This window comes from Eumetopias jubatus, unplaced genomic scaffold (assembly GCF_037043125.1).
Source record: "Eumetopias jubatus isolate StellerSeaLion01/CBP00866 unplaced genomic scaffold, mEumJub1_p1.0 scaffold_7, whole genome shotgun sequence".
NCBI lineage: Eukaryota > Metazoa > Chordata > Mammalia > Carnivora > Otariidae > Eumetopias > Eumetopias jubatus.
In genome coordinates, this window is record NW_028274813.1 from 44,014,119 (window position 1) to 44,027,409 (window position 13,291).

The window sequence follows — 13,291 nt, forward strand, 5'->3', positions numbered from 1 at the left end:
AGAATCAAACCTAGCTTCTCCAAGGAAGGCGGTAGAGGATGAATCTTCACAAGCAAGCAGCTGGATCTCATAGTTCTTCCCTTAAGATTGATTTCCTCCTTATGGGTTAACCTAAGTTTTTACTTTCACTGCCATGTTGGCCTCAGGGACAATGTCACTCTTAAATTCTTGTCCAGGTTGAAATACTCAGGTTTCTGTTTACAAATTGTTGAAAATCAGAAACGTAGAAACTTCTAAAAATTATGTTTAAATGAATGCATGAAATGGATGAGGGGATTCAAAAGGTACAAACTTCCAGTTACAAAATAAATAAGTCCTGGGGATGTACTATATCCCATAATGACTGTAGTTAATAATTCTGTATTGCATGTTTGAAAGTTGCTAAGAGAGTAAATCTTAAAGGTTCTCATCACAAGAAAAAAATTCTATTAACTATGTATGGTGATGGTTGTTAACTAGACTTACCATGATCATTTCACAATATATACAAATATTGAATCATATACTTTTTTCTTTTTAAATATTTTATTTATTTATTTGACAGAGAGAGAGCAAGAGAGGGAACACAAGCAGGGGGAGCGGGAGAGGGAGAAGCAGGCTTCCCGCTGAGCAGGGAGCCTGATGCAGGACTCGATCCCAGGACCCTGGGATCATTGACCTGAGCTGACGGCAGATGCTTAACCGACTGAGCCACCCAGGCGCCCCTGATGTTATATACTTAAAACTAATATAATGTTATATGTTAATTATATCTCAAGTGAAAAAAAAAAGTAATTAAATTGAAAAAGAAAATATGCTTCACATTTTATATGGTTCATCTAATTGTGTAACATTGAAACATAGTTTGGCTCATATGACAAGGTTATTTATAATCCTAGATTATTTACAAAAAGGATTTGGTTCTTGACAATAGTAGTCATCTAAGAAACATTGGATTTCTGATTCTGAAACTATTGTAATTAGCATAATCTAAGTAAAAAGAGGTCTGTATTTGTTAGGTGAGTAAATTTTTCCACCTTAGTTTTCATATATTTTAATTTGTTGTGACAGCTAAAACCTATTATTTATTCCTATAATGAGGATTGGTTCTCTCTCTTTCTGGATCATAGCAATGGTTTAGTGTAACTGGTCTTCTGATTCCTTGTATGCATTTCATTGTATTTGTTTTTGTCTCTTTATGTTTGTGGGACATATATCTCAGCTTTCACATTTTCACTCCTGTAAAAATTGGTCAAATATATACCCAGAAGAGGAATTCTCACTCTATTCTGTTTACTCACAACTAGGTTGTTTCTTTTAAAGTCGATAGTGAAGAAAATACTTTGGATTCACAAACTAGTGCAACAAATGGAATGGATCCAGATGGAGTCTTACCAAAAACAGAGAACTTACCTAAGACCAGTACTGCAAAAATGAAAGGGAAGAATTCCTTCGCACCTCAGGATTTTATGTTTCAGCCCCTGGATGGTCTGAAGACCTATCAAGTAACACCTATGACTCCCAGAAGTGCCAATGCTTTCTTGACACCCAGTTATACCTGGACCCCTTTAAAAACAGAAGTGTAAGAATGTAATGTTAATAATGAATTTCTTGCAAAGATGGGTAACAAATGCCTTTCTTAGATTTAGCTTGCGCTTTTCAAAAGTTCTTATTTAAATAGTTAATTATAAATCATGAAAATTTGGTTTTTAAAAAAAATTCTTCAGAAGGCTACAATAATCTATTTGACAGTTTTGATATTTCCTATGCATTGTTGTTGCTAATATTATTTTCATAGTACAATTTGTTTTATTGCTTTTAATAAGTGACTTTATTATAACACTTAGAAATAAATTTTTAGAAAGAAGTAATTGCTGTAATACTGTAGCTCAGACATGGGTTTTTGTTTGTTTGTGGTTTTTTGCTTAGAAAAATTACCTCTAAAGGCAAAAATGATTAACTTGCAAAGTGGAGGCTGGGGGCAGGTGGTGGGGATCATTTGGAATCTTTAAAAGGCAAGATTGTTTGCAGACTGGCTGTTGGCAAACTGCTCAGCAGCGGCAAGACTATTAAGTGTCTCATTAAGAGATTTTCAAAATCTTTAGACCTCATTACAATTAGTAAAGATGGACATCCGCACTATATAGGTGTTTAAATTTTTCTGCCCTGGAATAGATATGTTGTTTTTAAAATGAACATACTCAGAACAGCGTGCAACTTTGGATCTTGGGGTTGTGAGTTCAAGCCCCACATTGGATGTAGAGATTAAACAAACTTAAAAAAAATTATACATTTCTATTTTTATACCTGGTTTTTAAAAAACAATGTAATTTTGAAATCCTTCAATTAGATGTATAGGATTCATGCTTCATGAAGTTTATTTTTGCTATTGTTTTTAGTGATAAGACTCAAGAAGTGACAGAAGAAATTTTGGCTCAAAAATGTAAAACTTACTCTGCAAAGACAGTATATCAAGATTCAGATAAACTACTACAGTGTCCTTTGGGTTCTCTAACAGTTTCGAATAAAGGTATGGTATTTTAATTACATTTTTACTTGCCTTCTGGATTGTGATTTATCAGAGATTTGTTTAGAGCCCCACAGGGTCAGAAGAGATGGGAAACATGGGGAAAGACATCTGGACAGAGAGTTGGAATGAGGAAAGCGGTCTAAAGAAAGGGGGGAAATAAATATAAATTTGAAGAGATGAAATTATTGAGACATTTTAGAGGAGATGTGGTAAATGAAATCACTGAAGCAGAAATAAAATGTTAAAATTCAACAACAAAAGAATGGAAGGATTTTTAAAATTTGTCTTTTGTAGGGGATGTCATTTAAAAAATTGCTGCTTTGAAATTTATATGTGGTGTTTTCTTTGTAGAACATGTCTTAAATAAAGATGAGAGTACTAAAATTTCAGATGGCCTTACAATAAAAGAAGTCCCATTACTTGAAATAAATGAAGATCAGATATCTCAGCTCCACCATGATGTGCCATATTTCAGGTTTGTCCATTTGTTCCTAGTGTAAGACTTTGTATTAATGTGTAGATATTTAAAACCAAAATTAAACTATTTTAACCTTAATATAATAGATGAATTAGACTCTGGATGATTTTCATTTTTTTTTAATTTAATTATTTTTTCAGTAGCTAGTATTTTCATTCATGTGGTTTCTAATTTGAAAGGTAGAAAAAGGTACAAGCGAGAAGCCCTTTCTCAACTATCTCCTCTAACTCCACAGTTCAAACCTTCCATGGAGGCAAGTGTTATTCATGCTTTGTGAAAAATTTCAAAGAGATAGATAACATATATATAGACAAACATGGATATCTTTTCCTTTTTTTATACAAACAATAGCTTACTATTCTGTTTTCATTTAATGTTTATTGTGGGAGACATTCCATTTTAATACTTAAAGAGCTTTTTCATGTTGTTGTTTTGTTTGTGGGTGTGGGTATGTGTGTATGTTTAGTGACTATATAGTATCCAATTATGTAGATGTACCACAATTTACTTAGTAGTAAATTGCTGTTGCTGGTTATTTATATTGAGTTGGGTCTTTTACTAATACACTCAAGGCTGTAAAGAACAACCTTGTATACTTTCCAGTTCTCTCATGTGAAAATATGTCAGCAAGGTATGGGCAGTTCCTATTTTCTCATACTCTGCCCACCCCCCCCACCAAAAGAAACCAAGTTAATCTTTATTTTACAGAAGAAGGATAGTGGGAGATGGTAGGAAGCTCTTTGGCCTACTAAATCATGAGATAGGATTACTTTTCTCCAACTGTGAAGAGTGAAAATTAACATCCTGTTTGGGGAACCTCAATCTTGTCACCTATAGGCCTTGAAAACAAATCAGAGGACTGCATTTGGAGAAAGACTCCAACATTCCACATTACACAGGAAATGATTACATGCTGCTATTCTTTTTTTAAAGCTTTTTATTGTGGAAAATTTAAAACCTATATGAAACTGCAGGGACTTGTACACAGCCCCCGTCACTCATGGTCAGTCTTGTTTCCTATTTATTCCCATATACTTCTGACTCAAGATATTTTAAGAAAATCCCAGATAATCATATCACTTCATAAATATTTCTGTAGGTATTTTTCAAAGTTAAAGACTCCTATTAACATAACCATAATACTTATTGTGGTTAACATAATCGTAATTACTTAATGTCCTAAAATATCCAGTCAGTATTCAAATTTTCCAAATTATAGTTCACGTGCAGGCATGCACACACACATATTCATGTACATGTTGTTATTCTCTTTTTTTTGAGAGAGAGCGAGCGAGCATGTGTGTGAGCAAGGGGCAGAGGGAGAGGGAGAGTGAGACTCTTAAGCAGGGCTCATCTCACAACCCCGAGATCATGACCTGAGCCGAAATCAAGAGTTGGATACTTAACTGACTGAGCCAACCTGCATACTATTATTCTTTTTTTTTTTTTTCCAAGATTTTATTTATTTTTTTGACAGAGAGAGACAGCGAGAGAGGGAACACAAGCAGGGGGAGTAGGAGAGGGAGAAGCAGGCTTCCTGCTGAGCAGGGAGCCCAATGTGGGACTTGATCCCAGGACCCTGGGCCCATGACCCGAGCCAAAGGCAGACGCTTAACGACGAGCCACCCAGGTGCTACCATACTATTATTCTTGAATGAATGTAGGAAGAACATTCTCATACCTTTTCCAATACAATGTTAACAACTTTTTTTTTTTTAAAGATTTTATTTATTTATTTGAGAGGGAGAGAATGAGAGACAGAGAGCACAAGAGGGAAGAGGGTCAGAGGGAGAAGCAGACTCCCTGCCGAGCAGGGAGCCCGATGCGGGACTCGATCCCGGGACTCCAGGATCATGACCTGAGCCGAAGGCAGTCGCTTAACCAACTGAGCCACCCAGGCGCCCAATGTTAACAACTTTTTGAGCTTTGCCAATTAAGTAGATAAGAAATACTCTCTTGCCTGTAGTCTTAATATTCTATTATGAATATCTTTTTGTATGTTTGAAAGCCACTTCAATTACTTTTAGGGCATGAAATTTTAGAATTGTAAAGGATTTTAGTGATTAGCTAATCCATTGTGTTTTCAACTATGAGACATTGAGATAAAAAGCAATTTACCCAACTAAATAATGTCAGATCTAAGCCAGGTCTCTTTTCTCATAAATTAAGTCATCCTCTGTCATGCCATGAGATATAAATAGCTAAAGTTTTCTTTTAAGAAACAAAAACTATCCACAGTTTCTCCTGTGAGGATGCTTTTTATAAAGAAACAGATTACGTTTACCTTAGGTCAGTGTTTCTTAACCTTGGCACTATTGATATCTTAGACCAGATAATTGTTGTGGGGACCATCTTCTGCGTTGTAGGTTGTTTGGTAACATCCTTGGCCAGTAGCGCTCCTCCAGTTCATAACACAGAAATGCTTCTAGACATTGACAGATGTGTCCGAGGGGACAAAATTGACCCCTCTTGAGAACCACTGCCTTTGGAGTAGCAAGCAAAGCCTAAATAATTACAGAGAATCTGTAAGGCTCTATCACTGTAATTTCATACTTACAGTTTTTAGCTTCAACTTACTCTTGAGAGTTGGGTTGGTCTTAGTCCCATGGTCAATAACAGAGAACTAATAACAGAGAAGTAAGGAACATCTGATTCTGTAAAGTCTAAGACTGGAAGAAATTGGAAATATTAGTGTGAAAAATGGGCTCTTGGCACTAACAATTTGCATAAGTTTTAGGTGTAGGAAGAGGGACACAGGCTATCAACTTGTATTTGTGGATTTTAATGAATCACAGTTCATAAAATCAGCATCAACTCTGAAAAATTAACATTGTGACCATCTTTTATACCTTCCTAATGTTACGTGTGTCATAATGCCAATACTTAGGTATTAGTATGAGAAACATTTGTAAAACTGAAATGTATGTCATAATTTTAGAAATATTCTTCAGTCAGAAACTGAGAAATTAACTTCGCACTGCCTTGAGTGGGACAGGAAGCTTGAATTGGACATTCCAGATGATGGTGAGGGAACATTTATATTTTTTTTGTTTTAGTTTTGGTTTTTTAAATATAGTTATATTTATCCAAAACAATGATCTAGGGTTGTCTAACTGAATTGGTTACATTGTTATTCAAACAGCAAGAATTTTTCATATCTCAACATATGTTTGCTGCTATCTCTGTACTAAAATGGACATGATTTAAAAGATACAAGGAATTAGAATATTGGTTGTTATTGCTGAAAATTAGACATTTCCCCATTATTAGATTGATATAACTATGAGTGACATCTGTAACTGGTATTGTCTAATCAAACAAAACTATTTTTCTGAATGAAAATTACCTAAATCAATATGGAACAGATTTTCAGGAAAGTTCCTTAATCTTACTTATTTGGGGAAGCTGTTTAGAAAAAAAAATCATTTGTGTTTTGTCAGTGTGAAGCGTTTCATAGATACTGATGTGTGATGGGTTGTTTGTGGTTGAATTCTTATTAAACACAAGGAAAGGTAGAGTGCTGTTGATTGTGCAGAAGTATGTATGAGAATGAATATTGCTAATTTTTAGCATGAATTGAAGCAGATAGTGAATGCTCAGTATTTGTAAAACAAAGTTTTGTAGTGATATTTTTTGTTTTGCATTAAGGTAAGAATTTGATTCTGTAAGCCCGAGGATATTTATGGTGAGGTCTTCTTATCATCTGGTGGGCTGGCAATAAAGGTCCAGTTTTGTCCTTTAACTTTTAAAAACCTCATATTTCCTTTAGCTAAAGATCTTATTCGTACAGCAGTTGGGCAAACAAGACTCCTTATGAAAGAAAGGTTCAAGCAGTTTGAAGGACTGGTGGACAATTGTGAATATAAACGAGGTGAAAAGGAGACTACCTGTACAGATCTGGATGGATTTTGGGATATGGTTAGTTTTCAGGTATGTGGTCAAGCATTTTTAGTGTATTAACTCCGAGTAGGTCTTTTTGAAAAGGAGGTTAGCAAAAATAAAATGGGGGTAATGGGAGCTGCTTTTTAGGTACCTGTAATATTAAATGAGATATTAGATATTATTAAATGAGATATTAAAGATATTATCTTTATAAACTGTAAAGCACTGTCTAAATTTTAAAGATTTATTTATTTATTTTAGAGAGAAAGAGAGCATGAGCAAGGGGGAGGGGTAGAGGGCAAGAGAATCTCAAGCAGACTCCCCGCTGAGCATGGAACCTGTCATGGGGCTCAGTTTCATAACCCTGAGATCATTACCTGAGTCAAAACCAAGAGTTGGACACTTAACCAACTGAGCCACCCTCACGCCCCAGCACTGTCTAAATTTTATAACTGATGTCCACTTTTTCCCCATGTTGTCAGGATGATTTCTATATGGTTTGGAAATTGAGATTATGTTCAACTGTTGCATAGACCATGATGACTCTACATTTGAGAAAAATGAGCAAATTTAGTCTTTACTAGTTCAGATCATCTAGCAATTATTGAGTTCTTAATGTGTGCCAGGCATTGTACCAGGAGTTGAAAAATAAGGCAAATTCTCTCTCCCAGAGAAGTTTGTAGCTTATTAGCAAGTCAGACACAACATATAATTTCACTCTAATGTACAAAGTGCTGTGATAGTGGGAATCACTAGGAAGATCAGGAAAGGTATGGGAGGAGATGACACTTTCTAGCTTTTTGATCTTATTTTAGAGATGAACATATACTATTTCAGGAACTAGTAGCCAATAATCATTAGACATTTGATAAAAGCTTCAAACCTGGGGGGAGAAAATAAGTCAAAGCAACCCAGAAAGAAAGCTTTTTGGAAGGAGTAAATGAGGATAATAAAGGAGAAGAGAACTTTTAAATGCAAGTGTTAATATTCTCAAAGAGACCAGACATTTCATCTGCCAAATAAGAACAGCTATTAAAAAAAGAACATTCCAAGCACAACAAAAATTACTCTTTGAAGTTAAAAACTATGAGAGCAGAAATGTAAGATTCAATAGAAAGATGGAATATGAAGTTAAGGTATCCCATAAAATGGGAGAGATGTAAAATAAGAGAGACTGTATAAGAAATAGATAAGATTAAGTGGATCAGTCTAGAAAATATAATATCCAAATAATAGGAATTCCAGAAAAAGAGAATAGAAAAAATAGAAGAGAGGAAATGATCAGTTAGTTTAAAATTTTCCCCAGAACTGGAGGACCTGAATTCCAGATTGAAGGAGCCCATTGAGTGCCTAGCCCTGTGAATCAGAGTAGACTCACACCAATGCACATTATTAAATATGATTGTACAACTTTAGGGATGAAGAGAAAAATCTAGAAGCTTCCATGGAGAAAAAAAGTTTCATACAAAGGGTCAAGAATCAAAATAGCCTTGGATTTCTCAACAGAAACACTGAAAGCTGAGAGAAAAATGCCCTCAAACCTCTGAGGGAAAATAACTTCCAACCTGGAGTTTTGTACCCAGCCAATCACATGTAAGGGTGAAAAGGCACTTTTTAGACTCCCAGAATCTCAAATTTTACCTCCCATGTTCCCTTTCTTAGGAAACCAAGTGAGAATGTATCTCACAAATATGAGGATGAGGGAGTAAACCAAGAAGCAGGAGGAGGTGGAACTGATCCCCAGATGGGGGCTAAGGGAATGGAGCTGAGGTGATTTGAGGTGTGTAGTTAGGAAGCAGTAGTTGAGTTTGGAGCAGGAGGATACAGGGCTCTGTGAGCTTGGTCTCTGTGAAGCTGACCTAAATAAAATACCTGATTTGTTTGCTTTTTAAATTGTGTTAAGAGGGGGCGCCTGGGTGGCTCAGTTGTTAAGCATCTGCCTTTGGCTCAGGTCATGGTCCCAGGGTCCTGGGATCGAGCCCCGCATCGGGCTCCCTGCTCCGCGGGAAGCCTGCCTCTCCCTCCCCCACTCCCCCTGCTTGTGTTCCCTCTCTCGCTGTGTCTCTCTCTGTCAAATAAATAAATAAAATCTTTATTTATTTGAGAGAGAGAGAATGAGAGATAGAGAGCACGAGAGGGAAGAGGGTCAGAGGGAGAAGCAGACTCCCTGCTGAGCAGGGAGCCCGACGTGGGACTCGATCCTGGGACTCCAGGATCATGACCTGAGCCGAAGGCAGTCGCTTAACCAACTGAGCCACCCAGGCGCCCTAAAAAAAAAATTTTTTAAAAATTGTGTTAAGAGGAGGTTTATATAGACTTGAGAGGTGAATTGATGATAGATACATAGAAGCTAAGCAAATAAAAAGCAAAAATGATGATTCAGTAGAGAAAAAGTGAAGGAAACATAATAATGTCCATTGCTGTACAGCCCATATGTGAATTGTATTTAGGTAGTCATGATGATGTGTTGCTTTATGACCAGTTTTTATATATTTACCAACTTTCATAATGAGTTGGTTCACTACCATCCTTCAGTAGTGACCAATGAGTTTTGTGTTTTTTAGTGTTATTAATGGATAGATTTGAAGGTTTTTGATGTGTTTGTATTGTTCACATTTATCATCTATTGATGATCATTTCCCAAATTTGGCTGTTGGGAGACTTTTCAAGTGCGCTCCTGGGACCTCTTTTTTTTTTTTTTTTTCTTTAGAGCTGTTTTGAGGTCTAATCTAATATAAAATTTACCAGTTCTAAATGCACAATTCAGTGTGTTTCAGTAAATTGACAGAGTTGTTCAACCAGTGCCACAATCCAAATGTACATTATTTTCAGCATAAAAAGATCTTCTTTCCTATGTGCAAGTCAATCTGCATTCCCACTCCCAACCCCAAGCAACTCAGTCTTTGTGGATTTGCCTTTTCTGGACATTTCATATTAAATAGAATAATACAATATATAGCCTTTTGTATGTGGCTTCTTTCATGTAGCATGATGTTTTCAAGGTTCCTCCGTGTTGTAGCATGTATATGTACTTTGTTGCTTTTCATTGCTGAGTAGTATTTCATTGTATAAATACATCACTCTAGTCATCAGCGGAGGGACACTTGGATTGTTTCCACTTTGGTGATGATGAATAATCTTCTATGAATATTCACATACAAATCTTAGGGTAGACGTTTGTTTTCATTTCTCTTGGGGTAAATATCTAGATATTGCTGGGACATATAGTAAATTTACATTTAGCTTTTTAAGAAACTGCCAAGCTATTTTCCAAAGTGATTATATAACATTTTACTTTCCCATCAACAACGTATGAGTTTTCCTAGGACTCCCCATCCTCACCAGTATTTGTTACTGTCTAGTAGAGCCATCCTAGTGGGTGCAAACTATTTGTCGTAGTTTTGATTTGCATTTCTCTAATGAATAATGATGTTAATGATCTTTTCATGTGTTTATTAGCCATTTGTATGTCTTTGGTGAAATTTCTTTCTATTTAAATCTTTTGGCCATTTTTAAATTGGGTTTGTCTTTTTTTATTGAGTTGTAAGTGTTCTTTATTCTGGATTCTTTATTCTGTCTTTTATCAGAAATATTTGCAAATATTTTTTCCCTAGTTTGTGGCTTAATTTTCTTAATGGTGTCTTTTGAAGTGTAAATGTTTTTAATTTTGATGGTGTTCAATTTATCCATTTTTTTCTTCTGTATTGTGATTTTTGGCATCATGTTTAAGAACTCTTTTTGCCTAATGTCAGCTCACAAAGATTTTCTTATTTTTTTTTTTCTAAAAGTATTGCAGTTTTAGTTCCACAATTAGGTATCTGATTCATTTGGAATTCATTTTTGTGTATGATATAGTCTAAATTCATCTTTTTTCTTGTGGATATCCAATTGTCCCAGCACTGTTGTTGAAAAGACTATTGTTTCCTCATTGAATTGCATTGATACATCTGTTGAACATCAGTTGGTCATAAGTGTAATCCTGAGACTTTTTGGAATTTACATTTTTTCAGGAGAGAAATTGAGAGTACATATGTGTATAAATGAATAGTAGGGGAGTGAAGCATGTTTGCTAAACTGTTGACAGTGGTTACTTCTTTGGAGGAGATTGGAAATACCAGACGGATGAGGATCATACACTGACATCACTGACTCCATCTTTGGCCCTCCATCTTGTTTGTGCCCTCGTGATGACCTCCCCCTGGGCTACGTGTTCCAGCCCCAGGAGGTTAATGTCAGCCCCGACTGGAATGAGGGAAGCTTGTTCTGATCTTCCCTAAAGTGGCGCACAGAAGGCATCACTTCATATATCTAGTAGAGATGAGGATCATACCAGAAGGATAAGGATCATACATTGTCATCCTGCTAGTAGATACATTACTTGAATCTTTTAAAATGACATTGTGTCAAGAGAAAGAGAAGGCAAGCCACAGACTGAGAGAAAGTATTTGCAAAAGACACTGTGTTTAAAAAAAAAAAAAGACGTATTGTGCTCTTTGTTCACATTGTATAATTTAGGAAACAAAAACATCTAGAATATCTCCTACATTTTATTTATTCATTTTTTAAAAGATTTTTAAAAAATTTATTTGACAGAGAGAGACACAGTGAGAGAGGGAACACAGCAGGGGGAGTGGGAGAGGGAGAAGCACACCTCCCGCAGAGCAGGGAGCCCGACGCGGGGCTCAATCCCAGGATCCTGGGATCATGACCTGAGTCGGAAGGTAGACGCTTAACAACTGAGCCACCCAGGCGCCCCTATCTCCTACATTTTAATGGTCAAAAATAAATTAGGAGGTTTCTTCATATTTGACCCTCTTTATGTAGATGATGTATGCTTGTAAAACCAAAAATAACAGTGAGCAATTTTACCATAAGAATTCTTTTTTTGGGGGGACGCCTGGCTGGCTGAAATGGTTGAGCATCTGCCTTTGGCTGAGGTCATGATCCCAGGGTCCTGGGATCGAGCCCCGCATTGGCTCCCTGCTCTGCGGGGAGCCTGTTTCTCCCTCTGCCTGCCACTCCCCCTGCTTGTGCTCTCTCTCTGTCAAATAAATAAAATCCTTAAAAAAAAAAAAAAGAAGAATTCTTGATTTGAATACTAAATTGAGAATGACTTAGTCTAATTTATATGCCACCAGTCCAAGTCACCATTCTCGATTTTTTTTTGAAGCTTGAATTCATTAGTTTTTCATTTTAATAAGGTTAGCTTTAATCTGATAAACTTGTGCTTTATTTATTAACAGATAGAAGATGTAAACCAAAAATTCAACAATTTGACCAAACTTGAGGAATCTGGATGGCAGAACAATAATAATATAAGCAAAAAAGTTGTTCGGGTAAGTTTGTGGTTTTATATCCAAATTTCTAATACAGACTCTTCTACTTTAACAAATTTTTATTTTTAAGCTTTAAAAATATTTAGTTTCAGATCTTTCATCTTTTTACAAAGTTCCATATATTACTTACAATGTCCTGATTGCCTTTGAAGAAAGAATAAGGAAATGGTCAAAACTAAATGTAGTGTTATTTCTGGAGGGAGGGAGGGGCTGTAATTGAATGGAGACACCTAGAGGGCTTCTAAGTTACTAAACAGTGGGTATCTGCATGTTTGTTTTATACTTCAAACTGTGCATCTCCATTTTGTTGTAATTATAATAGTAGTACTACATAATTTATATAATGCGTAGTCTGTGCCAAGTTCTGTTCCATGTTTTTACTTGTATAAACTCATTTAATCATCACAACAATCCTGTGAAGTGGGTTCTGTTCTCCTCATTTTACAGTTGAGGAAACTGACATCCAGAAATCATTTGCCAAAGGGGGAGCTGGCTTTCAAGGCCTGACTTTCTCATTCCAGAATCTGTGTTCTTAATCAGTAGGCTATGCCACCTCTCTGTTTTATATATTCTTTTGAGTGATTTATTTCAAAATGAAAGAATTGAATAGCAGAGAGGAACAATCTCTCTTTAGAACGTCTTTCTTCTTCCCTATGCTTTATCTTGTAAATTTTCTTATTTTCCCTGTAAAATTTGCTTTGTTAACATGATAGATTCCATTCTTGTCTATTTGTTTCTAGTAATATTTAGAACTCAAAAGTTTTTGGTCAGATGAATGCTTCTCAAACCACCTTACAGTGTTGCCAGTTTTTCTTTATATTTTAGAAGAATACCTTTGGTTGTAGAATCAGATTTCTAAATTTGCGTTTTATTTTTATGTAATCCAAGTAAGATCTGTTTTAAATCCTATTGTAGGAGTTTAAGATGATAGAATATTAAAAGAACCTATTACAGCGTCATTTTGTGACGAAAATAAATGAATGGATTTCAGATCTATTAAACAGTGAAGAATGCTGGAACATTTTGAAGCCACTGTGGGTATTTCTTATTGAGTACCTGGTCCTGGAAACAATATCATCAGTGCTG

The 13,291-nt window shown here is 35.8% G+C and overlaps 1 protein-coding gene across 3 annotated transcripts in view; it reads left to right on the forward strand.

Moving 5' to 3' along the window:
- The window catches only part of DLGAP5 (DLG associated protein 5), a 38,568-nt gene that overhangs the window by 12,009 nt on the left and 13,268 nt on the right, over positions 1-13,291 (forward strand). For all 3 annotated transcript variants that reach the window (XM_028099407.1, XM_028099480.1, XM_028099625.2), the window contains exons 8-13: positions 1,287-1,561; positions 2,379-2,509; positions 2,861-2,984; positions 5,926-6,011; positions 6,757-6,917; positions 12,113-12,205. In XM_028099407.1, the coding sequence (XP_027955208.1) occupies positions 1,287-1,561; positions 2,379-2,509; positions 2,861-2,984; positions 5,926-6,011; positions 6,757-6,917; positions 12,113-12,205 (870 nt within the window). The remainder of the gene's footprint in view (positions 1-1,286; positions 1,562-2,378; positions 2,510-2,860; positions 2,985-5,925; positions 6,012-6,756; positions 6,918-12,112; positions 12,206-13,291) is intronic.